Raw genomic sequence first — 13,861 nt, 5'->3', positions numbered from 1 at the left:
ACACACATTCAGTACTTGAATGAACTATACAGAATAAATTTATTACAGAATTTGAATACATAAGATCTCACAATAGTTGATATTTTCAGGCTTCCGTTGATTGCGGAGGTGCTACCAACACCTTTTAGATACTAATTTTCCATTAGGTATAGCATCATTTTCTGGGTTATGACAAAAGCTCATTTTCTCCTGACAGATTTCCAGTCTTTGTACGTCAGTTTCACGCCTCTGAACATGGTGTGAGAAAATCAGTAGCTGCCTTGATTTCTGAACCAAAGGTATTGACTACTTGAAAAGGCATTTGAATTGTTTCAACATGTTTATTTCATTGAAGATATGGCCTGTATATTAAAATATATATATTATTTGGAGAAATGATGGTCCTGTATAGCTCAGTGGTATTGTGTTAGCAGCGCAAAAGGTCATGAGTTCAAACCCAGGGAACACATACTGTTATAAAAAATGTATACCTTGTAATGCACTGGATAAAAGCATCTGCCAAATGCGTAGATTTAAGGAAGAATAGCAAAACATGCAAAAAGAGGTTTAAGCAGGAAATAATAAAATGAATTCAATTTTTTTTCTTTATAGTAATTCACACCAATTTGCATTGTTGCCAACTAGCTTTACAGAAAATACATTTTGGCATAAAGATATAAGAAAAACTGAATACACATAGGGAGAAATAAAAACATGAAAAGTATAGAATGTGTAATACATATTTTACATAAAATATACTTATAAAGTAATTAGGTAGGTAGAGTTAAAAAAATTGTAAACAATATGTCGTTTCCATTTGACTCTTTTTTTATTAGCATTAAATATAAGTTCTGAAACCTAAATGCATCATATTTGTATGTATGACATCGTTTCCCCTGTAACAATTAAGGTGAGGTGTGGGTTGAGTACGTCATTCACTTAGTGGTGTGTGGGCATACCGCGCGCCTTGCCATGATTTCCTGTCCAAATTATTTACGGCCACGCACGCACAGTTCACAGACTTGTTTACATCTCTAAATTGCAAATGAGGTTTTTAGATGACCCAGAAGACGCTACACTGGCAGCTGAATCATATGTATACAGCGCCGCCATATTGGGCAGGGCAATGCTGCCCTAAAACGCAAATTATTAAACAGTAAAAGTTTTTCTGGATAAAAAAACCTTAACGTTACATTTATCAAACGATTTCAATGGTTTTCGATCTATATGAATTAGAAAAACTTCCTGTCTCTATTTATTTATTGTAAAAGAAATGTCATAAGAAATTGTGGAACCTCATGCTTATCAAGCATTAAAATCGGTTCAGAAATCCAAATTAGTTAGCTTTTTTGTTTTCCCCGAAAACCGCAGCTCCCTATCGCTTGTGTTATTTTCCTTCCCAACATGGCGGCGCTATTGACAGATGGCAGCAGCACTCATTGCGGCGTCTATAGGAATGTCTGTGGGGACGATTATACACATTCTTCTCGCCGCATTTAATTAAGTGAGATTAGGGAGTTGTAGTCTTTCAACGGTGAGATGAAGCGGCGACCGTCACCATAAAGACTACAAAGCCCACAATAATTTCCGCTCTTACGCATGCGCGGAGCGGGTAACGGGAGCTGTCCCCGTCTGATAGTGCTGCTCTGATTTCATTGATCGGCTGTGTGAGTGGGTTTATAGACGCGATGGAAGAAGAACTGAAATGCCCGGTTTGCGGTTCTCTCTTTAAGGAACCTGTTATTTTGCCGTGCTCTCATAATGTTTGCCTGGCGTGTGCCCGGAATATCATCGTGCAGACCCCGGAGGGAGAGACTCCTGTGCCGAACCGGAGCTCCGGCACGTCGGACTACGACTACCTGGATATGGATAAGATGAGCATGTATAGCGAGACAGACAGCGGATACGGGTCATACACCCCGTGTTTAAAGTCTCCTAACGGCGTTCGGGTGTTCCCCCCGACCCTGGTCCATCGCCACTGCTCCATCACCTGTCCGCTCTGTCACCGGAGCGTGTCGCTGGACGAGCGGGGGCTTCGGGGATTCTCGCGTAACCGGCTGTTGGAGGCGATCGTGTCCCGGTACCAGCAGAGCCGCGCCGCCTCCATCAAGTGTCAGCTGTGCGACCGCAATCCGGTGGACGCCACGGTGATGTGCGAGCAGTGCGACGTGTATTACTGCGCTCCGTGCCAGCAGCGCTGCCACCCGTCTCGCGGACCTCTAGCCAAGCACCGACTGGTGCCGCCGACTCAAGCGCAGGCGGTGAGCGCGCAGCCGGCCGCAGCCTCCGCGCGCAGACAGGCGACGTGCGTGGACCATGAATCGGAGAACTACAGCATGTACTGCGTCACCTGCAAGACTCCCGTTTGTTACCAGTGTCTGGAGGAGGGCGGACATGGCAAACACGACGTGAAGCAACTGGCCGTCATGTGGAAACAACACAAGGTAACTAACTCATGAAAGTTTTCACATTTCCTACAAACTGTACTACTACTAATCAGGAGTACCATGATGTAATAGGCCATGTTGTAATGTTATGTTAAAGCAATATGGTATGGATAAATTCGGTATGTATACCGACGTATCTGACATCATCACTCGATCACCACGGTATCATTACTGTAGCGGGTTTCAGTAGTAACAACATAAACAAACAGCTATTGTGGCCCAAACTTAACTTCCGGTAGACTTCGCATAGAATCAATAACAACGGAGTCCCTCTAGAGTAGATAATTTTTGATAACAAGCAAAATAAATAACCAGTAAAATTACCTTAGTTTGAATCATAGCCAGGGCCAGACAGAATGACCAGGGCCAGACAGAAGAAGCTTTTTCTGTGAAATTTTCTTGACACAAATCTGCGGAATGATTTTAAATGTTTTAAATAAATATTAGAGAATTGAAGCTGTAAACATTACAAAATTGCATCTAAAATAATTACTTTTTAAACGCTTACAAAAAATTATGTAATGCTGTTTGCCCTCATCTTTAGGAAACTGAATGTTTTATTTTCGACAAGGTACATAACATTGATCCATGATCGCCATCTCTCCTCGTCTTTTGGAAATCAAAACATTTGTTATTTTCAGCGAGGTATTTGTTCCAGAGTTCAGTTTAGCCACTAGCCATACCATTAAACAAACAGAAACCAAAAGTAAAGTTCAGGCCAGACAGGTAACAATGTGCATGCGTCTGATGAAACTGTACAGTACCAGTGGTTCTCAAACTTTTTAGGTGTGCAGCACCCGAAGAAAACATAAAACATGCTAAAACATAAAATTAGAATTAAACAAAACTTATTAAAATATAAAATGTAGTGCTGTTTATTAGTTGCCTTTTTTTTTCCAAGGTTTTATTACACAGAATTCGTGATAAATTAATGTTTTTTTTAAATGTCATAAAACTGCCCCCCCTTGCACAATCTCAGGGCCCTCAGATTGAGAACCATTGGTTTAATACACATCCTATTTACTCATTCCAAACATAGTCATTAAACATAATGTTGACATTAGGGGTGCACAGTATTAAGGAAGAATGCCATATTTAAAAACTTGCTAAATAAGGCAATACGATATGTAATAAATAATACTTTAAGCTTGTAAAATCTGTTTTAATAATAATAATTATGACTATGACTAACTTTTAGTTATTGCAAACCATAGTGACATGCACATTTGCAATATTACTTTTGCATTATTTGCAGTTGACATGCATGTTCTCCTATGGTGCTTTTATTAGTATTTAGTATTTTGAATGTAAATAGTGTATTTAAATTACAGTCTCGTGTTTTAACAACACACACATACAGTATGTTTCTGGTTATATTCTGTCTGTGTGTGTGTGTGTGTGTGTGAGTAGGTCATAGTGCTGCCTGATGCTGTTGTACAGTATGTGTGCGGTGCTGTGATGATGTAGGACGAGTGAAGCATGCGTGTAGTGGATGAAGTGAATCTGGGTTTGTGTGTTTGCTGTGCTACTGCTGGCGGTTAGAAACTGTGTGAGTGTGTATGTATGAGTCAGTCTAAATTCTAGCCTCCCTCCGGGCATCTTTCTTCTTCATCCGCCTTAATGGATTCAGATGGAAGCGCACAATAGATAATTTCTCACACATTGTATGAAGCTGTCAGAATGATCCATTAAATCGGAACAGCACCCTCACCCACACCTTTAGCCCTGAACTCTGTCAGAATTGGACTTTATGATTGTTCCAATGAACGATTGTCTATTGTGAACTAAAAATGGCTCTTAATAATAATATCTACATATGGAGGATTATGAATATGGTCTTGTCTTGTGTTGATTTTAGTAAATAAAGAACTGGGCTGGACTGGTACTGATGTACAGTTAAATCACCCCCATTCATAATGATGAGGTTTTAGTGCCCATAATAACCTGGTGTGTTGGAACATACAGTAAATAGGGTGATATGTATCAAATAAAGATACTAGGCTGGTAAATAAATCTGTTATGTGTGATTCACTCAGACACCTTTCTTTTTGAACGGATCTAATGTATGTTGCCCAGACATTTGCCAAGTCTTATTCACATTTCCTTATGATTATCAGAAGTCACTCTACCCACTAGGAATTGTCAGTATCCGTATACCCACTAAAAATTGCGTGATGATGCTTAACAGCAGGGCCGGATTATCCAATGGGCATTATGGGCACATGCCCAGGGGCCCACGCGCAGTCAGGGCCCAAGCAACGGGAGAAAATAAAATGTAAAATCTAATTGTTAATTATTTAGATTAATTATTTAAGCGCAAATAATCCCGCGCTGAATCGAGCGGACTGTGGGTGGCAGTAGTCTTCATAGTTTAAGTTCGGAATGAGTGAGAAAAGCAGCAGTGCACATCAGTTGATTTATCAGACAATCCATTACTTTTCTTAATTTATCCTGAATATGTGAATGTCCTGTAAATGACGCGAATCACTGCTGCTCTGACAGCCTGGTAAAGTAATCATTTGTATAAGAAATCATTTGTACTGCGTATGTGTCGAACGGAGCCGTCCGCGCTTGTCCGTGGTTTGGAAGCTGCGCGGGAACGCGCGCACGACAAAGACAGACGGGGAAAGTTTGTCGTATTTGCCCAGATTGCCCTTCCTCCTCTGCATCTGTGTGCAACAGTGAAACACACATCGCCAACAGACAGACAGGTAGGCAGGAGCTCTTCACACAGGTCGTATTCCAGCTGTGTTTTTCTTGACTTGTGGGGAAGTCAGTGGAGATCAAATTATATATATATATATATTAATTTGATTGTGTGCGTGGGGGGGCCTACAAGAAATTGTGCCCAGGGGCCTCCGAATTCTTAATCCGGGCCTGCGTAACACAGCATGGTTTTGTGACATTTCAAACTTTTAGTCATATTTAGATGTGAAGCACTGAGCATTAGCATGCTACACTTGCTACTTTAGCGGGTAGAACTTCATATACATATTAGGCTAACGTTATATATTTGGTGTGTTTTCCTTCCTACCGAACTGCGCGATCCGATCGGCGTATGAAATCAAACTATAGCGGCGCGAAAGTGACGGGAACAGACTGGTGTGGCACCACAAGAACCCACATGCGAGTGATAGCAAAGTACCGCGAGAGCGATTCCAGTTATCACATGGAGAAATCTGCTTTGAATCGCTCTCGCGGTACTTTGACATCACCAAGAGGTCTGCTTGGCGCCAAATGAAGTCGAACCTACAGTGTAGCTGCTCACGCAAAACTGTTAACAAACAGTCCATGTGGAGATGTGAACGAGTGCTGCAACATAAAATCCGAAGAGTTCACAACACACATGTGAGTAAATAACTTTAAAATCATCAGTCCAGTTTATTACTTTATCTACGTTCAGGATGTATATGATCTTAAACTTCTGTGAGGAAATTCATGTCTGCGTTGATGTTCAGTTCAGACTTGCAAATTAAAGATCATTTTCTTCACTTGGTTTTGGTGTCTAATATTAGGCTACATGATGGTCTTGTAATAATAATTAAGTAAAAGCCTATTTTCATTTTTAGACAATGCTTATATTACAGGGGCGTTGCTAGACATAAAGCTCTACTGGGGCACAGGCCCCCCATTTTTTTTTTACTTTTTCTTGAAAGCCTGCTGTGTGCAAGATACAATTTCCTTTGCTACAATTTCACTATTCCAACATTGCAACAAGTACTGGGAAAGACAAACATTTATTTAAAAATATTTAAGTATCATCTTCATATATACATATATACAACATAATTAACATGTTTAAAGGCATAAAATGTTTGGAAATAATGGCTGGAGAGAAAAAAATGTTGTGCACATTTGCATTTTACATAACAATGATTAATAACTTCTTTTTTATTTTTAAGAATATTTTCATTTTATGACTACTAAAAAATCTATTTTAGTTACTGCTAACTGATTATGTAATGACCTAGAGCTAGTGAACTAAATATTAATTTCATATCTGAAAATACAGAACAGTATAACACAGTTTTTGTATGTGAACAATGCAATTTTATAGACTATTGACAGAGGTTTTCTGAAATTTTCCCTCTAATGTTTAAGCCCTGACAGGGTAAGATGTTATGTGTCTTTACTCCCTTAAATTCATCATCTCTCATTTTTCCTTCCCTTTTCCTGCTTTGCACAAAACATTTCTGATGTCCATCACATGCGTCAATGAGATTTTCATTATTATTTAGAAACTTACTTTAGTCTTGCCATGTTTTCATAAACCAACTCAATCGCGTGTACTTTGTATGCGGCTGCGCACGGCAAAACAGTCGCGTGCACGCCTCAATTCATGTCCGCGTCCGCGCACCCATTCTTGTCCGTGCGCGGACGCGGACATGAATTGAGGCGTGCACGCGTCAGTGCGACTGTTGCGTCGCTTTTTCAAATGTGAATTGGGTAACTACATTGCATATAGATCCGTTTTGCCGCGATTGTCTTTGTAAAGGAATAAACTAGTTAACTGCTAAAATGTAAACTTGAGATTTACACAGGGGCACAAAAGATTTACACTGGGGCACGTGCCCCAGTAAAAGGGGTCTAGCGACGCCCCTGTTATATTATATGCAAAAATAAGCTTTTATATCAATGACTATGCAAATTAGAGTTACTTCATGGTCATCTTAAATGTGTATTAATTGAAAACATTTACACAATTAAATTACACATGGTAATGTTATCAATAGTTGTCAGATAATAGCTATTGAAAGAGTGGATATTTTTTCTCATTCAATGCATGTGTTAGCCACAGATTGAAGATTGTAAACAGTTTATTTAATTTTAATGAACAGTTGGTTTTAACCCCGAGTTAGATGTTGATTAACACTAAACCAGTCTAAAAATCAGTCCAGTTTCCCCAGCTGTAAACCCATTGGCTGTTAAAGCAACACTATGTAGTTTCCATGTAAAAATGATTTACAGCTCCCCCATGTGGTTGAAAAGCACAACAGTGCCTGGTATCAGACACTCTTCTGCAGGCAGGGGGAGGGGCGGGGCTGTGTGCTCTACCCTCCACCACCACTTTCAGAGTGTGCTTGTTGCAGCTAGGAGGCTGCTCAGGTTGCAGCAACAGTACAATTTGTCCAGTTTAAAGTAGAGATCGACCGATATATCTGTTTTCCGATATTTTCCCCGATATTTGAGCATTTTCCGATGATCGGATATCTGTTTTGTAATATCGGATTGACCGATAAACAAGAAAATTGCGCGCTGGACGCATCTGAGAAGAGGAGCTCACAGCAGCAGCAGCGTGCACAGCAAATATGACGGCGGAGTGACGCGACTTTATTAAAAGGACTTTGAGTATACTTACTTTGCATATGAGGCATTTATAGCACAGCTTATTTGTGCATTAATGTATGTTATGTTAAATAAGTTGATATATTAAAAGCAATGTATGCAGCTTGTCCAAGAATAGAGACGAACTCACAGTCACGCTGGCTGATCCATAAAATCCGGTCCCAATAACGACGTAGCTTTGCATGAATAAAACAGCCATGAATTAATGCTTTGTGGAATTAAAAACGCTAAATTAAATTCGTTTTTCTGTTATTTATGCTTATCATTAGCATCGTAAAATCACGTTCATATTGCTGATCACTTACCGGAGGCTAAAGCACATCTACCACTTTTAACAAGATTTACCCTATTAACATTTACCAGATAAACATTATTTTGCTAAAATATCTAAATAAATGTCTGTGGATATTAATTAATTATTTATTACCTCCGCAAGCGGTCACAGTTTGATACAGTTAATGCGCGAGTAAATGCATAGATAAACAGCGCTGTCAACAGCCATTTCATAAGCTATAACAACTAAATATTAACTCTTTCCCCGCCATTGACGAGATATCTCGTCAATTAAGAGAAAACGCTTCCCCGCCAATGACGAGATTTTCCATCTTTCCGCAATACCGCTATTATCCACCAGGTGCCCTTCCGCAACTTTTTAAATCCGGAAGTATTGCCCTATGGCAAGCTGCTGCATGTCCGTGTCTGTTTTAAAGATCGCACTGAATGGGATCTCTATGAAAAGTCTGTCATAAAAATGGAATTATCTCTACTTTTTGCTCAAAATGTGGTGTTTTTGCAAAAACCTACCCATATTCAAAAGCTGATTGCAAAAGAACCACTAAAGGTAGGATGAAACGGTTTTTTTTGTTTGAAAGCAGAGGATCTGTTCTTTCATTTGGTATATTGTATGTTTATATATTTAAAGAAGAACATTTTCTGGAAGGCATTAAACTTTGGTGAAAATCATGAAAAACGCTGGCGCTGGCTGACAACTTTTTTTTAAAATGCTGGCGGTGAAAGAGTTAATTATTCTGAAATCAAATAATGTTACCAGTTAAGAAATTTGATGATATATAAGCCGTTTTGTTTGTTACTTTCCTGAATGTAGTATTCCAGTCAGTGATATTATTTGTAAAATCTCTTTGCTAACTACTGGTTGGATTGCTGAAGGCTCAGGTTGCTGGTCAAAACAACCATATTATATCCCAAAAAAGGCACTTAATCCACCTGTTTTACTCTATAAACGATGTATAACAAGCAGCCAACTCCGCTATACTTTTCTCTCTCTCCCGCTCTGTTACCTGAAAACCGCAGCGCGAACTTTGGATCAGTCCATTTCTGACGAAATGATAGGGGTGTTTGGAATAGTCCATGTATTGGGAATATAGTTTCTACATTATTCATTAAATTAATATTATTCTTCACTCTTTCAGACCCCTCTATTTATGACTTTGTATGCAAAGAGGGAGTGATTGTGATGATGATTATTATTATAAGGGTTTGTTCAGTTCAGTAGTGTAGTAATTATTATGTCAAAAACAGAAGTATAACAGTAAATAAAAATCGGTTCAGCATATCGGTTATCGGGCACATAAGCCTCCAAATATTTGTTATCGGCATCGGTTTGAAAAAATGAGTATCGGTCGATCTCTAGTTTAAAGTTGTTCTATCACTGAAATAATTTTAGAGACATTATTTAAAGGTAAAAAAAAACTACATAGTGTTGCTTTAAAGTATTTTTTTCTTATAATAAACTGACATGTTGATAACACATTCAGTTATGAGAACACTTTCAGAATGCTCTGTTACATGAATATCTGTACTGTATGCATCTGTGAGTGTGGTGGTGCTTATGGGGTGTCGCGCTAGGACGAGTAATCATAAGGGTGAGAGGGAAAAATCACAGTATACTCACTACAAAAATCTAGACTACACCACTGCAAACATGCCTTACTAAAAACATTGCATTTTGAGGCAAAACAAATGGCACTGATGTATTTTAAGATATGTTAGTACAAGTTGTTTTCAGTTTGGACAGCGCTTACATTTATTTTGGTCTAGGACTAGTCAAATCCCTGTCCGGGAAACCGCCCCCAAACATTTAAATCAGATTTTCACATCAGGAGTGTATTTATATAATTCGTTCTCTTTTACAGTGCAGACTGCAGGGTTTTAGTGTTTTTGGTTAACTGTGCTCTCTACACAGTCCCTGTCCTGGATTACTATTAACTGACTCTTAACCTCTGACCCTTGACCCATTCCTTAAACACTACCCATCACCCTGTCCGGCTAGAGACGCATCTGTCCTCAGAATGGTGCAATGAGATTTAGGTATGCAGCAAACAAGTACAGATATACAGCCACAAAAAAAAATTACAAGACCATTTCAATGGTATCTTTGAGTTTTTCTAGATTTACTATTTAACGGTATGTGTTTAAGTAAAATTATGATATTGTTTATTTTGTCAACTACCGACAACATTTCTTCCAAATTCTTAATAAAGATTATGTTTTCATTTTCATTAATTTACAGAAAATTGTTTTGGAAAAACCCTGATTTTTAGTCAGCATATTTCATGAGTCTTGTCATGCTGTCAGTCTTTTACATTTGCTGTTGGGTGACTTTTTTTGTCACTCCCGACGCTTGCTTTTGTTGAAAGTCAACATACACTGGACTGAAATGGTCTCAATACATCTAGAAAATGATAATTTAAGTCAAAACTGGGGTGGTCTCCTAATTTTTACATCAACTGTGTATGAGAAGCTGCTAAACGTGACCACCGTCAGACAGGAGATAATGAAATTAACTAAATGCATATATAATATGTTCATCAAATAGTTTTGCTTCAAATTAGGGCTGCACAATTAATCATAAAACTAATCGGGATTGCAATGACGGGTGAAACAATTACAAAATCGCGAAAAGTCTCAATTACAGTTGTCTATTTGTGCTTATTTCTGTGCGTTTCTCCAATACTTGTGTCCAATACTTGTGTCCAATACTTGTGTCCAATACTTGTGTCCAATACGTTTGGGCACCAAATACAGCCGTGAATAAGAGTTTTTAAATGTGATAAGTTGATGTCTCCTTTAGCCATTTGTTTTTGATTTTTTACTAACAACATAACTCCCATAATTATTTGTTAAATTATATTATTTAGTTTGGATGTTTAGAATTTACCATGCAGCTGCTTCACAAAAACGTATAAAAAATTCAAAACCTCAATGTAAAGTCTATCAATTGTCAACAATGACAATATCAAGTTAAATAATCGTCAATTTTCATAGTCATAATCGTGAAGCCCTACTTCAAATCCACTTAATCCCACCCACAAGTCATATCCCTTTGTTGACCGAATTCATTAAGTGTCTGATAAAAAAAATGCTCATCATTACAAAAAAACATGTTAGACCCAATTAAAGAGTTTTGCGTCTGCGCTCCCCACACCAAACTCAGGTTGTGCGTTTTTAAAGTAAAAATGACTCTAGCACCTACATAACACAGAAAGCCCATCTCAGATATATTCATGAATACGGTATGTGAAAATAGCTTTGGCCTTCTCACACAGACACATTTATAACACGCAAGGATGGTTTTGGCTGACACTCATACACACACTGGCAGTCAGGATGTAGGTTAGATGTATGCGACTGAAATATGTAGTAGTGCTCCTCCATATGCCAAGTATTTGTGCGTGTCAGGAGCTCTTTTCACACTTTTCCTACTGGCTATCTGTCACGAAAACAGTTCAGTTAACACAGGGCAGTAAGATACCGTCTTAAAAGAACCAGTTCTTAGAAGAACCATGATGTTTGGTTTAGAACCATTTAGTCAAAATCAAACAGAAAGATTTTTCAGATATTAAAGGTTCTTTATTATGGAATCATACAGCAAAAAAATTTAAATCTATGGCACTGTCAAGCACCTTTTTTTTTAAGAGTGTAAAAATAATTCAATAAATAATGGAAAGCATGTGCTTTATAATTATGAGGGGGTCATTAGAAATGTTCTTTCCCTGAGGGGTCCCTGCCCCCCAAAAGTTTGAGAACCTGTGATATATGGAACCATACATCCAAAAATGGTTCTTCTATGGCACTATGTGTAACATCTTTATCTGTGCACACTAGACATTCAGCACTAGACAAGTCTAGACATTGCAGAATACAATAGGACAAAATGTATCACACTTTTACAAAAGATACATTATTCACAGGTGTACACAATATACACAGAAGTTATGCACAATATACACTTGATATAAATTAAATACAGTGCAGTTATAGGATGTTTTTGTTGTTTAGGTTTACAACCTTTAATGTTAACATACAAGTTACCATCTATTCCACCATGCAGTGACACTATCATTAAGTTAGTTTTTTTTATATATTTTATAATCTTTCAAAGCAGTGTTAAGCAAGACTTAGCCAGATTGTGTGCTACTTTTAATAATTCCTCCATCTTGGATTTTCTGAAAATGTCACAAATGCGATGTATCGATCTCCTTTTGGTCACACGTTCTCGTTTGATCCGAATTTGCAGGTCAGTGTTCACCAAACTTTGAAACACAGTGAAATGCCAATATTTTTGCATTTGCATAATGAAGATAATTATTGCATTTATGAAGTAATGAAAATAGCAGCTCACATGTATTTTACTGTCTCACCATTCGCACAGCCCACCAAAATAAACGTTGGTTATTCAGCAAGTTTTTTCTACTCATGGATACTAAAAAGATAAGGAGGGAAAAATGTATATATAAATATATATATATAGAGAGAGAGTTTCTCACAGCCTCCTACAAGTGTGAGTCGTCCTGTTCAACGCCTTAGTACAGATCTTCGTAATCTTGCTGGTTTCCATGGTTACACATGAATGTTACGCCAATGTTTAATTTTCCCACACAACCACCAGGCATCTACAAACTTTCAGAACAGATCTCACAGCTCTTGTCTGTCCCGTTTCTTTAAATCTATGCTGAGCAGATAAATGTCCAGTCTAAAAACAATTAATTTCAGTACATTGCAATGACTCAATGTTTTCTACAGATAAATAATAATAATGTGGGATATGGCATAAGTGTAGATGATGATTTTTATTTCTGGGTGTACTTTCAACTTTTAAGTGTGCCAGTAAATTTCAATATTATTTAAAAAATTAAACTACTCGCATTAGACAAAAAATTGCCTCTGGATGTACTGTATCATGCATTCATAGAAATATTACATAAAATGTTATTTAGTTTAGTCCTTAAGTATATTATTGTGCTGAGTATAAACAAACCCAAGGGCTTCCTCACTGTCACACTGCATATAAACACACATTACTGATTCCCACCCACTGTAGTTAATCCAAAGTCTCACGGCAGAGTATGAATATTTGTGTGTGTGTGTTTAATTTTGCTTCAACATTCAGCGAATGATTCCCTTCACATTTGCTATCAAGGCTACTATTTTCTGCCAAATATTCACAAATTGGTGTCAAAATGACTTAAAAATAATACATACAAATCATGAGAGAGAGCTTTGTGTCAGTCAGACAGGTGATTGGATCCTCTGACCTCCAGATGTACAGCATTAATCACACAGAGAGACGACTGCTGCCTTCCAAATCCATATTGAGCTGCCTACAAAAATCATTTTCCTGATAATCACCATCTTTGTCTTCTTGCTCTCCAGTAAAAACATCCACACACAGAAAATATATTGTCTTATGAAGCAAAATTACCTGAAGCTATGTATATTATTAAATATAAATTTATTTTTACCCAATTGGCAAAATGTGTTTAAATTGATTGTATAGCTAAAATAAGTTTGAATATATTTTGCGAGTAATGTTTTAGTGCATATTGAAATCTTACATTTTTGATTACAGAAAAACTATGAGCTCCATTTTTGATCGTGCAGGAGAAAAGCAAAAGTTTTTATTTGTTTCTTTTACACATGAAATTAAAATGAAGAGCCCAGATGCAAAAGCTGCTAAACACCTCCATTAAAAATTAGATAATGATATTGAACAAATGCTCTCGGCATGTATTATCTGTCAGCGCAATCATTTTCAGTTGAGACAGAGAAACTAGCCTTAGCCTTAAAGG

At 37.8% G+C, this 13,861-nt stretch overlaps 1 protein-coding gene across 2 annotated transcripts in view; it reads left to right on the top strand.

Moving 5' to 3' along the window:
- Nucleotides 1–926: 926 nt before the first annotated feature.
- The window catches only part of trim67 (tripartite motif containing 67), a 52,942-nt gene continuing 40,007 nt past the window's right edge, over nucleotides 927–13,861 (top strand). For both annotated transcript variants that reach the window (XM_065268760.2, XM_065268759.2), the window contains exon 1: nucleotides 927–2,423. In XM_065268760.2, coding sequence (XP_065124832.1) covers nucleotides 1,668–2,423 — 756 coding nt within the window. In that variant the 5' untranslated portion in view covers nucleotides 927–1,667. The remainder of the gene's footprint in view (nucleotides 2,424–13,861) is intronic.

This window comes from Paramisgurnus dabryanus, chromosome 12 (genome assembly GCF_030506205.2).
Source record: "Paramisgurnus dabryanus chromosome 12, PD_genome_1.1, whole genome shotgun sequence".
NCBI lineage: Eukaryota > Metazoa > Chordata > Actinopteri > Cypriniformes > Cobitidae > Paramisgurnus > Paramisgurnus dabryanus.
This window is presented reverse-complemented; position numbering and strand designations above follow the sequence as displayed.